This window comes from Lipotes vexillifer, unplaced genomic scaffold, assembly GCF_000442215.2.
Source record: "Lipotes vexillifer unplaced genomic scaffold, Lipotes_vexillifer_v1.1 scaffold70, whole genome shotgun sequence".
NCBI classification, from domain to species: Eukaryota; Metazoa; Chordata; class Mammalia; order Artiodactyla; family Lipotidae; genus Lipotes; species Lipotes vexillifer.
Window position 1 is genome coordinate 1,593,452 of NW_006789896.1, and position 13,621 is coordinate 1,607,072.

The window sequence follows — 13,621 nt, forward strand, 5'->3', positions numbered from 1 at the left end:
CCCTACCAGTGTCTGTGCCTCTCCCCAACTTACGAGCTCGCTCTTCAAACGGGAAAAGTGATTGAGCAGATGGGCAAATTTTACCCTGAACTGAAGCTAGCTTATGCTGTTCGTGGCAATAAATGTGAGTATGAATATGTGATCCTTGTTAATTAAGCTAATTACTTTTTACTTTGAAAAATTTCAAAATGTACGCAGTTGAAATAATACAATGAACACATGTGCCTTCCACCTATATTCGAAAAGTAAACATTTTGCCATATTTGCTTTATCTGTATATGCGTCCGTATTTTTTTTTTTTTGGTGAATCATTTGAAAGTAAATTGTAGACACTGTGGCTCTTTATTCCTAAGTACTTTAGTGTGCACTTCATACTAAGAACATTCTGCAGCATATCCACAATACCCTTATCACAACCAAGAAAATAACACATTTCTAATAACTAACATCTAGTCCATTTCATTTCTCCCTAATTGTCCCAGAAGTGTTTCTTTATATCTTTTTTGTTGAACCAAGACCGAGTCAGTGTATATGCATTGCATTTGGTTGTTATATCTCTTTCTTTCAGTCTAGAATGGTCGCCTCACATTCCCTCCGCTATGTTACATTTGACTTTTTGAGCAGACCAATTACTTAAAAAATAGCCTGATTTTTTTTTAATGTCATTGGAAGAGCAAAAGTGTTCTAGAATGTTCATGGCAATTAACCCTGGGAGATATTTTTATTATTCTTTTTTCTTTATCCATTCTTTCTACTTTTGCTTGTCTTACAACAAACTACAATATTTAAGTAATTATAAATTCGTTGGAATCTTGGTTGAGTCCTGTGGATCTTTAACACAAACCTGTGACTTGATGACTGGCAGAAGTCCACTCGGTGTACGTGTCCTAATGCCAACTTAAGTCAGTTCTTTTTTTTTTTAAATTTGTTTATTTATTTATTTGTTTTTGGCTGCATTGGGTCTTTGTTGCTGAGCATAGGCTTTCTCTAGTTGCAGCGAGCGGTGGCTACTCTCGTTGCAGTGCATGGGCTTCTCATTGCAGTGGCTTCTATTGTTGTGGAGTACAGGCTGTAGGCTCGGGGGCTTCAGTAGTTGTGGCTCGTGGGCTCTAGAGCACAAGCTCAGTAGTTGTGGCGCACGGGCTTAGTTGCTCCGCGGCATGTGGGATCTTCCCAGACCAGGGCTCAAACCCATGTCCCCTGCATTTGCAGGAGGACTCTTAACCACTGTGCCACCAGGGAAGTGCTCTTATGTCAGTTCTGAAGAGAAAAGTAAATACGACAATAAAACTTAGTGGAAAATCCAAGTCTAGATTAGATGTCTTAAGACATCTAAAATATTGCAGTTTGTATCTGAGTTAGAATGACAGAGGATTCTGAGTGTTTGGGGAGGGCAGTAATTGGTTTGTTAACTGAAGTAAAAAGGAGCATTTGTTAGCTTTAAATTGACTCAACATTCATGTTAAGGCAAAATTTTCTCTGTGACTTTTTTTTAATATTTATTTGGTTGCCCTGGATCTTAGTTACATCTCACAGCCTCCTTAGTTGCGGCACATGGGCTCCTTAGTTGTGGCATGTGAACTCTTAGTTGCGGCATGCATGTGGGATATAGTTTCCCGACCAGGGATTGAACCTGGGTCCCCTGCATTGGGTGCGTGGAGTCTTAACCACAGCACCATCAGGGTACTCCCTTGGCTGTGACTTTTATGGGAGGTGTATGTATTTGGTTAAGGTTATACTGTAATTAAAGGACTAAAAATTGAATCAGTAAGTACCACCCAACCCAAAATGAGCCAGATTCTCAATTTCAGGCTGCACAGGGCCAAGAATGTGCCATGCTGTGCCAGGCCTAGTCTGGGGAAGCACTCTAAGAGAGGCAGTTTGTTTCTTGGAAAAGGAAAAACCTTTCATAATGAATCTTATTTACTGACCTGGGAAAGGGGCACGTAAAGGCAACTGTCTCATTTGACATAGATGCTGGGAGAACTGAGAGGCAGAGTATACTGGAGTGAGAACTTTGAAAAAGTCTACTTGTGAGGAAATGCAAACCCAGGCAACAGAGAATGATGTTGACAGAGAACAAATAAAGATAAGAAATCCTTGAAAGAGGATTGATGATTATAGAGAATGTAAAAGAATACCATTTTCATCTCATTGTTTATACTCTTACCAAATCTTTTCAGCATTACTGTTTTGTGTGTGTATGTCCATTAAATACTGTAGTGCTATCCTAACCTTTCCTTAAAATATTAATGCAAACATCAAAACAATTGCTTTAAAATACATCATAGCTTTAGAATTGCTCAGAGAGTAGAGCTGGCTTTGCCATGGAAGTACCCACAGAACACATCTTGTCTCCACAGTGGAAAGAGGTCAGAAGATCAGTGAGCACATTGTCATTGGCACCCCTGGGACCGTTCTGGACTGGTGCTCCAAGCTCAAGTTCATCGACCCCAAGAAGATCAAGGTGTTTGTTCTGGATGAGGCTGACGTGATGATAGCTACTCAGGGCCACCAAGATCAGAGCATCCGCATCCAGAGGTAGGAACTCATGAGCCAGGAGGAACTTCTCGGCCTCCTGACCTGCAGCATCATCTCCTTTTACTTCACCCTCCTCTTCTTGCCCCTGCCAGGTTCTTTACTCTGCAGCTTTCAGAGGCATTTGTTTGGTGGGCCATTTCCATGTCGCACTGACCATACCCCCAGCCTGGGTTGAGGAAGGAGACTTAGGGACTCTACCACCACCCATCCCTGCCCCACGTCTGCTCCTCCCTCCTCCCTGCAGTGCTCCTCCCTGCTTTGCCACCTTCCTGGGGGCGCAGGTCATCCAAGCCTGGGGAGGCTGTGCTTCTGTTCCTTCCAGTGAAACACTCGGTCGGGGTCATGTCGAACACCTGGGCCTTCCCTTGCAGGATGCTTCCCAGGAACTGCCAGATGCTGCTTTTCTCTGCCACCTTCGAAGACTCTGTCTGGAAATTTGCCCAGAAAGTGGTCCCAGACCCAAACATCATCAAACTGAAGCGCGAGGAGGAGACACTGGACACCATCAAGCAGTATTACGTCCTGTGCAATAGCAGAGATGAGAAGTTCCAGGCCTTGTGTAATATCTACGGGGCCATCACCATTGCTCAAGCCATGATCTTCTGCCATGTGAGTAGCAGCGGCAGCAGGAGGCGGCCTGCGGGGGAGGAGCTCCACTGGAGGGTGTGGCCCTGCACCCTCCCTCTCAGCCAGCTCCACTTCGTGCTGGGGGACCAGGTCCCTTCCCTGTGGCTGGAAAGGAAATGAATCACCTCCGTCTGCCCCAGGACATATTCTCGCAGGTTGTAATGAGTTGTAAGGGGAAGACTGAAGATCTGAACCTTCTTTGGTCCCACTTCTTAGAGATAACTTGGGAAAAAAACCTCCCAATAACATCCAGGAAAATAATTTTAAAGTTTTAATAATATAGAGTATTTAGGAATGAAGACCTTTGGCTCAAACCAGTCTTCATTGAAGGAATTTATCCAAAAAAAATCACATGGCTAAAAAATATTCAGAAACTTTAAGCCTAAACTGCTGACTGAACTCAGTAGAGCCTTCATATATATTAATGGCAACAAGCCACTTTTCTGCAGGTGTCTTCATTGGTTTTTTTACAGGTATCTTCACTTAAAACAATTCTTTTCACTCCAGACCCGCAAAACAGCTAGTTGGCTGGCAGCAGAGCTCTCAAAAGAAGGCCACCAGGTGGCTCTGCTGAGTGGTGAAATGGTGGTGGAGCAGAGGGCTGCAGTGATTGAGCGCTTCCGAGAGGGCAAAGAGAAGGTTCTGGTCACCACCAACGTGTGTGCCCGCGGTGAGCAGAGATTGTGTCCTGGTCTGCAGGCTCAGGGTAGCGGGAGAGATCCTCGTCTGCGGGACACTCCGGTGGTTTGCGGGAGATCCTGTTTTCTAGAAGAGCCTGTTTGTATTCCCTCAGCAGAGGAGAACTTTCACAGAAGCCAGAGTCCTGACTTGGTGGCTTAGAACGGCACCTGCTCTTCTTGGGGCCCCCAGTGAGGCTTTGGCTGCTTCTCCAGATACTGGTATCCAGCAGAGGCTCTCTGGAGCCTGATGGCTGATTTCATAATTTGGTCAGCACCTGCCACAGTTCTGTTTTCTCCCTCTGGGTTCTGCTACCTGCCCCTTTGTCTGAATCCCAGAGCTGGCCCATCCCAGACTGTTCCTTCCACCTGAGGTTGGTGCGTGTAGGCCTGACTGTGGACGACAGCGATTTCTGTGTCCCATCCTTACTCCTGTCCGACTCTCCTTCATGCAGGTATCGATGTGGAACAGGTGTCTGTTGTCATCAACTTTGACCTTCCCGTGGACAAGGATGGGAACCCGGACAACGAGACCTACCTGCACCGGATCGGGCGCACCGGCCGCTTTGGCAAGAGGGGCCTGGCCGTGAACATGGTGGACAGCAAGCACAGCATGAACATCCTGAACAGAATCCAGGAGCATTTCAGTGAGTCCCTGGGAGTGTCCCCTGCTGGGCCCTTACCTTACAGGGGCAAGTCCGGGGTGGGAGGGGAGGGTGAAGGGTAGGTTTTCCTGTGGCCCCGAGCGAGGCCTTTGTCTCTGGTCCATTCCCCACCTTCCCTACAATGTGGAAGTTCTCAAAGAGCACACCTGGAGAGCTCAGGGCTCAGGGACTTGAATGACAGTCCCCCCTGGCCAGGCTGAGGGGCCTGGGGCTCTGGCTGTTGGTGTCCGTGTCCCTTGCTCAGTCACTGGAAGCCTTTGGGGTTCAGTGAAGGATCTCTGTGGCCAGAGGCACAGCACGTTCCTAGGCAGCAGAGACCTGTGTTTCCTCCCTCCTTGCCGTGCTGTCCCTTCCCTGAGTGTGTGTCTCTGTAACCCCATGTTGGTCTCTCTTTGAATTCTCTTTTCTTTCCCCCAGATAAGAAAATAGAAAGACTGGACACAGATGACTTGGACGAGATAGAGAAAATAGCCAACTGAGAAGCTCCTGCAGTCACTGATGCCACACTTGGTGCTCCCCCTGCACGGCACACTAGTGCTTTCATGGCACACTAGTGCTTTCATGGCACAGGCCTCAACAGTCAACACAAAGATGAAGGCACGAGTAGAGAGAAACTACCTACCTCATTTTAAATTACGTTTGGACTTGACAAAAATTGTACAAGTGATGGGGGAAGGTAGAAAAAAATTGTTTACACAACTTTTGAAGATTAGGCATGAATACATAGAAATTTACCTTTTGGAAATTACGTCTTTTTTTGGCCAGCGTTTTCCCACATCATTACGCTAACCTAGATGTTGTGGCTGATCGCTTGCTCAGGAGCCTTTGTGGCAGCCCTGGCCTGTTCTCTGCTTAGAATTGTTCAGGCCAGCCTCCAGCCCTTGTGAAAGTGACAGAGTAGAGGTGAAGAGGGAACACAGAGAGAGAGAGACCGAGTAGGTTAGGTGTGTAAGCCAGTCATCATGTTTGGAGTGTGGCATGAAACCGCAGAGGAGACCTGCTAGCTGCTGCTTTGGATTTGGGTTGGGACAGCTCATCTGAGTGTTGTCAGTCCCCGCTGTCCTGATGGCCAGAGCAGGAAGATTTGCTAAGCATGGACCACAGTGCCAGCCTGGGATCTCTGGTGTATACAAGTCTGTGTTGCAGAGCATGACTTGTTCGTCTCAGCGGGTGCAATCTGTGCAGAATACACATCTGATAACTGTGCTTGTGCTTGAGCAAGTCCTGTGGAGAAGTCATCGTGGAGAATTAGTGGTGGTCCTGGCTTGCCACAAAACCTGATCTTGTGGGCACTTGCAGCATCTTTTTTACATCCCTAACATCACCTTGACCGCTTAGTAGCCCTAAGCAAATAAAAGGTGCTCTGAGGTTTGGATCCTCAGTGAAAATTGTGGTTTCAAGTTGCTAATGGCCAGTCTCAGGGCTCCAGAAGCGATCAGCAGTAGTCAGAAATCCTTGCTTTGCCTCCAGATCACAGAAGGCAAGTTTTTTATCAGAGCTGGGGAATGATTTCAGAATTTAGGCATCTTGATTATAAAGGGATTCTGAATATCTGCGTTCACAGTGCTTGGAATACGAACAGGTGCAACTAAGGGACAAGGTGGACTACAGCCATTCATCTGTCCAAGGCAAGAGTAACTGCCAAGGCCTTTGCTCCATCCTTACTTGGCATCTTTGTGCAGAGCAGTCAGAGCAAATAATAGTAATGGACATTTCCTCATACCTGGCCAAGCTGTTGGTACCCACAGAGTGACACAGCAAAGATGAGATGAAACTGAGTTACAAGAGCAATATGAAACCCCAGCTGAGAGTCCTCTTCAGCTCTTTGACTTCGATACGGAAGGGCCACTTTATCTAGGACCAGGCCTGAAAGAGGGATTTTCTGTGATGAGAACTATTCCAATCCCAGATCTTCCTTGTAGGCATTTCTGTGTTTTAGGGCCAGATTTGTCTCCTGGGAAGGGAAGGGGCCAATGTCAGCCTCCCAGGTGGTTTCCCTAATCTGACGTTACAGATGCTACAGAGAGAACCACAGACTGTCAGTCCTGCCACGTTCCCCTGGGGGCACTTGACTGTGTTGAGTCTTGTTTGTACTTTTGGCCAACTCTGACCCACCCAGGGAGTCTTGTAAGAAGGGAAGAAATTTTATGCCCCCTCCAACTCCCGCAAAGTCCTGTGGACCAACCCTGGAATAACTTAAAACAAAGGCAATAATTAAAGGAGTGTGGACTCCTGGGGCTGCAGGCTGAGTACATCCCACCTTGTCACAACATGTATAACCTATCTGCTGAGTAGCCCTAAATCTGAGCAGGAAAATGGGAAGCGATGTGCTTCAGACTCTTCAATAGTAGGAATAAATGGGTATCTGGTAGAAATCTAGATTAACAGTTCCTTATCTGGGCTAGACCCCTAAGAACTCACTGGATGGGTTTTATGGAGTTTATGAAGTTTATGTAGTATTTTGAGTTTAAATGTATTTTCCTGGGGAGAAACTCCCAAAGGAGTATGTGTCTTTTTAAAAGGTAAGAAAGATTCACTGTATGAATGGCTCTGGAAAGTACCCCCAGTGTCACTGCAGCCCATGTTCATTCCTGCCAGTGCTTAGCCTCTAAGGCGTAATGGTCCATAGATGCTTCTGTGACCTTGTGCCATTTTGAGACATCAGTGATGTAAAAATGTATGGAGCCCTTGAGCTTCAGTCCCCAGAGTTTCTTCTGCTGATTTTAGTAAGTTCCTATGTATGGAATGATAAACTGTGCCCTACAAAAAGAAACTTGCTTGAGAAAAGGAGATTTGGGCCCATTGGAAAATTCTGGATATGTTCATTATCCATAAACAATGGATTTTATTGTTTTTTTGGCGTGTTCATTGGCTGTATGCATAAGAACTAATCAGTCATTAATGTATTCTTTATTGATGTTTAACTGAATTATGACATGTTCATGTTACTAAGACATCATTTCTGAGTATAAGAAGAAAACAGCACGTTTTGGTTGCTGGTATTAGTGAAGATTTATGCATTATTCCATAGACTATTCATCACCTGATACTACTATTCCATTTCAGAGTTGACATTGCTTCAATATAAGCTGTTGGGATGTCACCATAGGCCAAGGGCCCTACTCAGTTGCCAGAGGGCTCCTTACATTCCTGTTTTTCCTGCTGGTAAACCAGAGTATGCTGGCTCACTAATCAGAAAGAAGGTAGATGCCTGCATTCCAAAGGCCTTACATTTGATTTTCTAGTCCTAAGAAAGGAATACAAATAGGGCTTGGAAACAGGTCTCCCTTTTTTGTTCCCATCTTGTTTATTATTTAACGTGAAGGCTGTTTCATTCAGTGTCTGGTATTCAGAAGTAAGGATTTCTGAGGTTAGAGAAGATTTCATGAAGGGGTTGAGTTTGCTTATGAGAAAAGTGGTGGGATTCCAAGTGACAAGAAGAGTGACCTAGGCAGATGAGGCCCTATTAAGACCAAAGCAACTTCACTAGGATAAATGCAGTACACTGGAAGGGTAGTAAAGGGAGCAGCCTTGCCACATGGGCAGAGAAAAGTCCTGTTAGGTAGAAAATGAGATTTGATTATTTGAACAGTATTTGGATTTAGTAGTGAATTGTCATAGATTCTTGGATCACAGGAAGTGATGAAATGGGGTTTTGGGAAAAATGGTCTAGCAGAGATATACAGGATATACTGGAGCTGGAAAAGGCTGGCATCTGAGAAACCAGTTAGAAGATTATTACATCGGTCCCATCACACAGTAAGTGCCAGGATGTCACTGGTTGTATTGAGAACACAAAAGAAGAAATGGGGAATTCCCTGGCAGTCCAGCGGTTAAGACTTGACGCTCCTGCTGCAGCGGGCGTGGGTTCAATCCCTGGTCAGGGAACTAAGATCCCACATGCCAGGCGGCATGGCCAAAAAAAGAAAAAAATAAGAAGAAGAAGAAATTGACTGGAGGGGTGCTGCAGAGGAGGAATGGTAGACTTTTATACCTGCTTACTGTTGTTATTCCGAAAAGAATCTGTGGCTCTTAAAATTTAGACACACTATACACAAATAATTCTGGGGAGAAATCCAAAGGGAAGGTTTGGAAAGAACAAATAACATCAGGGCTGAGTCATGAATGAATGACTCATGACTGTCAGGCCCATCACCTTTGCAAGAAGGGACTGGCCCTTCTTCACCAACACCCCTAAGCTATTGTAAATTTCAGAGGCCCTCTCCAGGTTTCTCTTGATCCTGAACATAGAAAACAGGTTCTTAGGAACCCCCTGCAGTTTTATCTGACTTTGCTTTTCTGCTTGAGAATAAATATTCTTTATTCTGTTGTCTGACTCAGGTTGCAGCATCTTCCAAAAATGACACAGTGGAGGTGAGGGAACCTGTAGGGCTGATGCTAGGAGGCTCCAGTACCCTGCTTTCCTGCTTTCCTAATCCTGAGTCTGGAACAGGGCTTTCCCAGAAGAGCTTCAAACACCTAGTGGGAAGTTAAGAGGGCAGGTGGGGATCTGCTTGGAGGATATTTGTCACACTCCTACCTTCTGTCCTCTCTCTCTCGAGCCCCTGTTGTTGGGTGCTTCTGCTTTGGCTTAGAAACTGTTCTGGCATTAGTATTCAGCAGAGCAAGGGGCTTCTTAGTAGTCCTAATTGTAAAATGGGGACTAGGAGTAGGTGGAGAAAAAATATTAGATGAAGCCTGAGATTGGTCGCTGTCCGGGATGTCAGCTGCTCAGATGAGACACTTACAGTCTCTGCTTTCTCCATATCTCATAGGCAGAGGTGCTTGGTGGCAGATCTTTCTTTTATGCAGGACTACAGCTAGCTACTCCCAGAGGAAGCAGGGCTGGGGAGGGGGGCTGTTTAAATGGAACTCTCCTGGAAGTACTAGTACACATTTTGTGAGTCTTTACAACGGTTATATTCTCATCCACAGGCTCCCAGCATCCTTGGAATTCTGCAATTGGAGAAATGCCAAATAGTCTTAAGTTAGCTTAGACCCTGGTCTAGAGCACCACTGTCATCTGTTCTACTACACTGGCTTCCTAACAGGTGCTCCTGCCTCTACTTGGGTTTTCCTCTAGTTCATTTGTCACACAGCAGCCAGTGTGATCTTTGTAACATTTGAGTCTGATTTTCCCACTCTCCTGCTTAAGCCCCCCATTACTTTCCATTTTCCTTAAGTGCAAACCGTGTATATACATCTGACACATCTATGTAGTAGGCATTTCAGATAAGGCACCTCAAGTCTCTAGCCTCACTTGCTTTACTTCCCCCCTTGTACTCTGCTCCAATTCCACACACGCCAAAATTTGCTTTAGTGCTAGGCCACGCCGCGGAGAGGTTGGTGATCCTGTGCATTTCCCTCTCCAGTTTCTCATTTTGAGATCGTTATTTCCTCCCCCAGCCAGCCCACTTTGAAGCAGGAACAAAAATTCAAAGAAACTGCCAAGGACGTATGGATGAGGTTAAGAATGTTTCACCTCCAGGATTCTAGCTAAGATGGGCGTGAGGAAAGAGAGAGGGTTAACTCAAAACGGGAGTCCTCAGAGGCTGCAGGTGGTCAGGGAGCAGAGCAGAAGTTCAGAGGATACTTTCTTCATGCCACCCCGGGGCATCACCTGTGGCCAACCTCCTGTTCAACAGTCCTTGTCTCTTTAAAGTCCCCCCTCTCAGCAGAGCACCAGAGATTTTGGTACTCCGTGTGGGGGGAGGAGCCTGGAGGGGGAACCTCTCCCCTCTGCCAAGTGGGCCCCAAACAACCAGTGACCGGGTGCATCAACTGCCGCGGTCACACCTCTACTTGGAACTCTTCTCCCAGTTCTTCCTTCTGTCTCACTCCTCCTAGTCCTTCCTTTTTCAATGGTAAAAACCACTTCTTCAGGAACGTGTGCCTCAGTCCCCTGTCATCAGCTCCAGGGTGCCCTATACAGGTGCCTGTACTTCCCTTATTATTTTATTTTTTATTTTTTTGGCCACACTGCACAGCACGTGGGATCTTAGTTCCCCGATCAGGGATCAAACCCGTGCCCCCTGCACTGGAAGCACAGGAGTCTTAACCACTGGACCACAAGGGGAGTCCCCACTTCCCTTATTGACATTACTGTGTTAGGTGACTTTCAAAGGGTCTACATAGATAGCTTATTTACTCCTGACAACAAATGTGTTATGATTCCCATTCTACAGATGAGGACAGAGGCACAGAGAGGGTAAGTCATGTGTCCCACTACATACAGGTCAGAAGTAGCAAGGCAGGCTACACGCCTGGGCAGTCTGGCTCCAGGACCCACCTTCTTAACCGCTAGGCTGTATTTGCCTCATATACAAATATATGTATGTTTGGGACTGCTTGTTTAGCCTCTGTCTTCCCTGAGGTGAAGTCCAGTAAGGGTAGGAGGTGTGTAATCAGTCATCACTGAATTCCTAGTTGTCAGCAGGCGTGTTGCTGCTTTGTTAATGTGTGTTAACAGTGGAGTATGTTTTACAAATTTTCTGTAAAAATTATCCCCACTTTTTCATACAATTTTTACAAATTGATCTTTATAAATTAGTCATTAGAATTTTGCGGGCCAAATACAAACTTGGTCTGGCTCCTGCCACTATTGCTAAATTATTTTCTGAATTTTACGGCATTCATCTTCCCCTTCCCGTCACTTCCGGTACACAGAGGCATCACGAGGGAGAAAGAGCAGTCATTCCAGAGCAGAGCCGCTATCCTATCGTGCCCACCGTCACCGCAAGCGTAAGCAATGCGAGTGCCCGCACGCCTCGTCTCAGAACACATGATGGCGCCACAGAATCAGGCACGATAGTGAGATGTTCTTTGCCGACCCTTAATTGACTTACTGATACGTTCACTCCCTAATTCAACAGTTGTTTATTGTGTCTCTGCTATGGGCGAAATGCTCGGGATCAAGAGGTAAGGTCCCTGCCAACGGGACATACAATTCACTGATATAGACGAAATCATCATGTGACCCAGCAGTTCCAAACTAGGCGCAGTGCAAGCTCACCCAGTCAGCATCTAAGCCGGGATTCGGGCCCAAAGGGCCAGTTAGAAAGTGCCCGGGGCAGGGCTATTGCCCACCTCTGATTGGCTGGAGTGCCCGGCCTCGGCCAATCGGATACCGTCACGGCTCGAAACTTGAAAGAGGTCCCAAGAAAGCCTGCCCCTCACTCCGCCCTTGGTTTTGGGTTTTGTCGCCGAGAGTTTTCTGGAATTCGGTTGCCCATATTTGCCACTTATTAAGCCATATGGTCTTGGAAAGTCAACTTCTCTGAACGTCAATTTCTTTATTTGTAAAATGGAGAAAACAGGATTGTTGTGAGAATTCAAGTAAATCATGTAGGATGCATTTTTAAAATGTTAGCTCTTGTTGTCATCTGCCCAGTTTAACTGAATACGACTCAGGGTTGGCTGTCCAGTTCGCAGCTTCATGAGAACGTGCCCTTCTTGTTGGTCTCGGATCTGAAGAGGAATGGGATTCTCAGTGGCTACCAGCAGGATGCTGTCCTTTAGGGATAAAAACCTCAGCTGACCAGGGTATTGGCAGCCTTGGCAGAGGGTTCCCTGTTGCCCAGAGCTGCTCCAAACAGGCTGGCTGGTTTCACTGTCCCAGCTGGAGCCTCAGCCTGCACCTCCCTGAGAACACTCACCTGGATTAAACAAATGCCAATCACCCAGTAGAGGTGCAGGCAGTGAAATAAATTTAAAATTTTTTTTAGTAAGCACCCTAAAATCAAATGCAAGGAAAAATCCTATCCTCAGTTCCCCCAGAGACCACGTTTATCTCTAGGAATTGTTTCAGTGGAAGCAATGTAGGAATCACCCTCTCAGTGCTAGAGCAGCTGCACTTCGTAATGAAACAGCAGTGGAAAGAGGGTAGTGGGCACCCAGACTTCAATATTTGTTCTAAGCAAGATTCTCTGCCTCCATAACTTTAAATTGAGTCTTGATATTGCTGCTTTTGACTGTCATGAAAAGTTTTGCTGTGTTTGAGATAAAAAAGAGTAAGAGGGATAGTTGCCTCAAGATCTAGATTTTTTTTTTTAAAGCGACTGTTATAATAGTAAGACAGAAGGAGCATTTTCCCCTTAGATAACCAACTAGCAGTCTCCCTCAGTGTTGCTGCCTTACGTGGAGTTAGACTGTGGCGCTGTCTCCTAATAAACAATGTAGTCTCTAAGCAGTAACTCCACTGGTGATGTGCTGGGAATTAGACTAGTCACTTGGGAAGACAATATGGCGTTTGGCATTCTTACTTCTGTAAGCATAATGTGTGCATGCCCTCTGTTTTGATCAGTAGTTAAGAACTGAGAAAACATTCTTACTCTCCCCCCGCTTTTTTTAAGTAAAAATAAATTTATTACTACCTCTATTTTTTACACTTTTTCTCATTACCTTGCTTTGTTTTATTTTTAACTGACATTATACATAGACGTGCAATACACAAATATTAGGTGTATAATTCTGAGTTTTGACAATTGTATACACATGTGTAACCACCACTCCAATTAAGATACAGAACATTATACAAAAAATACAGAACATTTTCATTGTTATCGAATGGGGGTCCTGCTGCTTGCTGCTTACAAAATCAATACTCACAAATGGTAAAAAAGGAAAAGTGCCTTTAATCAGAATGCCAGCAATCTGGGGAGATGGTGGACTCAACATACCCCAAAAACCACCTCCAAAGATTCTGCTCATGAAACTTTTAAAGGGAAGGAGAGAAGTAATCTCAGTTAATCATTGAGATGGGTCGTCGCCATCCCCCACTGTGTGCAGGCTCCTCAGCTTCTTGTGATCTTCCTCTAGATGTGATCGTGTTCACACAGCTTGGTCACACAGTTTATTTGGGAGATTACTGAAGGGGAAGCTAGGGAAGAGATCTGGTCATCTGTTAACCACTTATTCTTCTTTTCTACTTCTTTGATCTGTGGAAAGGACCAACAAGTTAGGCAAGGTTTTGTGTGACTAAAAGATCTGAAAGGTGTGCTTGGGCCGTTGATGAGTAGAGCATGGGGGTGCTGGGCTTAAAAGTTAGTTACTATACAGCTTTACTAAAGTGACAAGAAAAGGGGCTTCCTGCTGAGGGCGGTCTCCTGCAAA

General features: G+C 45.6%; 1 protein-coding gene across 6 annotated transcripts in view; it reads left to right on the top strand.

Moving 5' to 3' along the window:
* DDX19B (DEAD-box helicase 19B) overlaps window positions 1-5,257 on the top strand; it is a 20,012-nt gene extending 14,755 nt beyond the window's left edge. For 4 of the 6 annotated variants that reach the window (XM_007462949.1, XM_007462947.1, XM_007462948.1 and 1 more), the window contains 6 exons: window positions 10-124; window positions 2,364-2,541; window positions 2,913-3,150; window positions 3,676-3,838; window positions 4,301-4,492; window positions 4,928-5,257. In XM_007462949.1, coding sequence (XP_007463011.1) covers window positions 10-124; window positions 2,364-2,541; window positions 2,913-3,150; window positions 3,676-3,838; window positions 4,301-4,492; window positions 4,928-4,989 — 948 coding nt within the window. In that variant the 3' untranslated portion in view covers window positions 4,990-5,257. The remainder of the gene's footprint in view (window positions 1-9; window positions 125-2,363; window positions 2,542-2,912; window positions 3,151-3,675; window positions 3,839-4,300; window positions 4,493-4,927) is intronic. The other 2 variants (XM_007462950.1, XM_007462951.1) reach the window with 1 other exon arrangement.
* The last annotated feature ends 8,364 nt before the right edge of the window (window positions 5,258-13,621 follow it).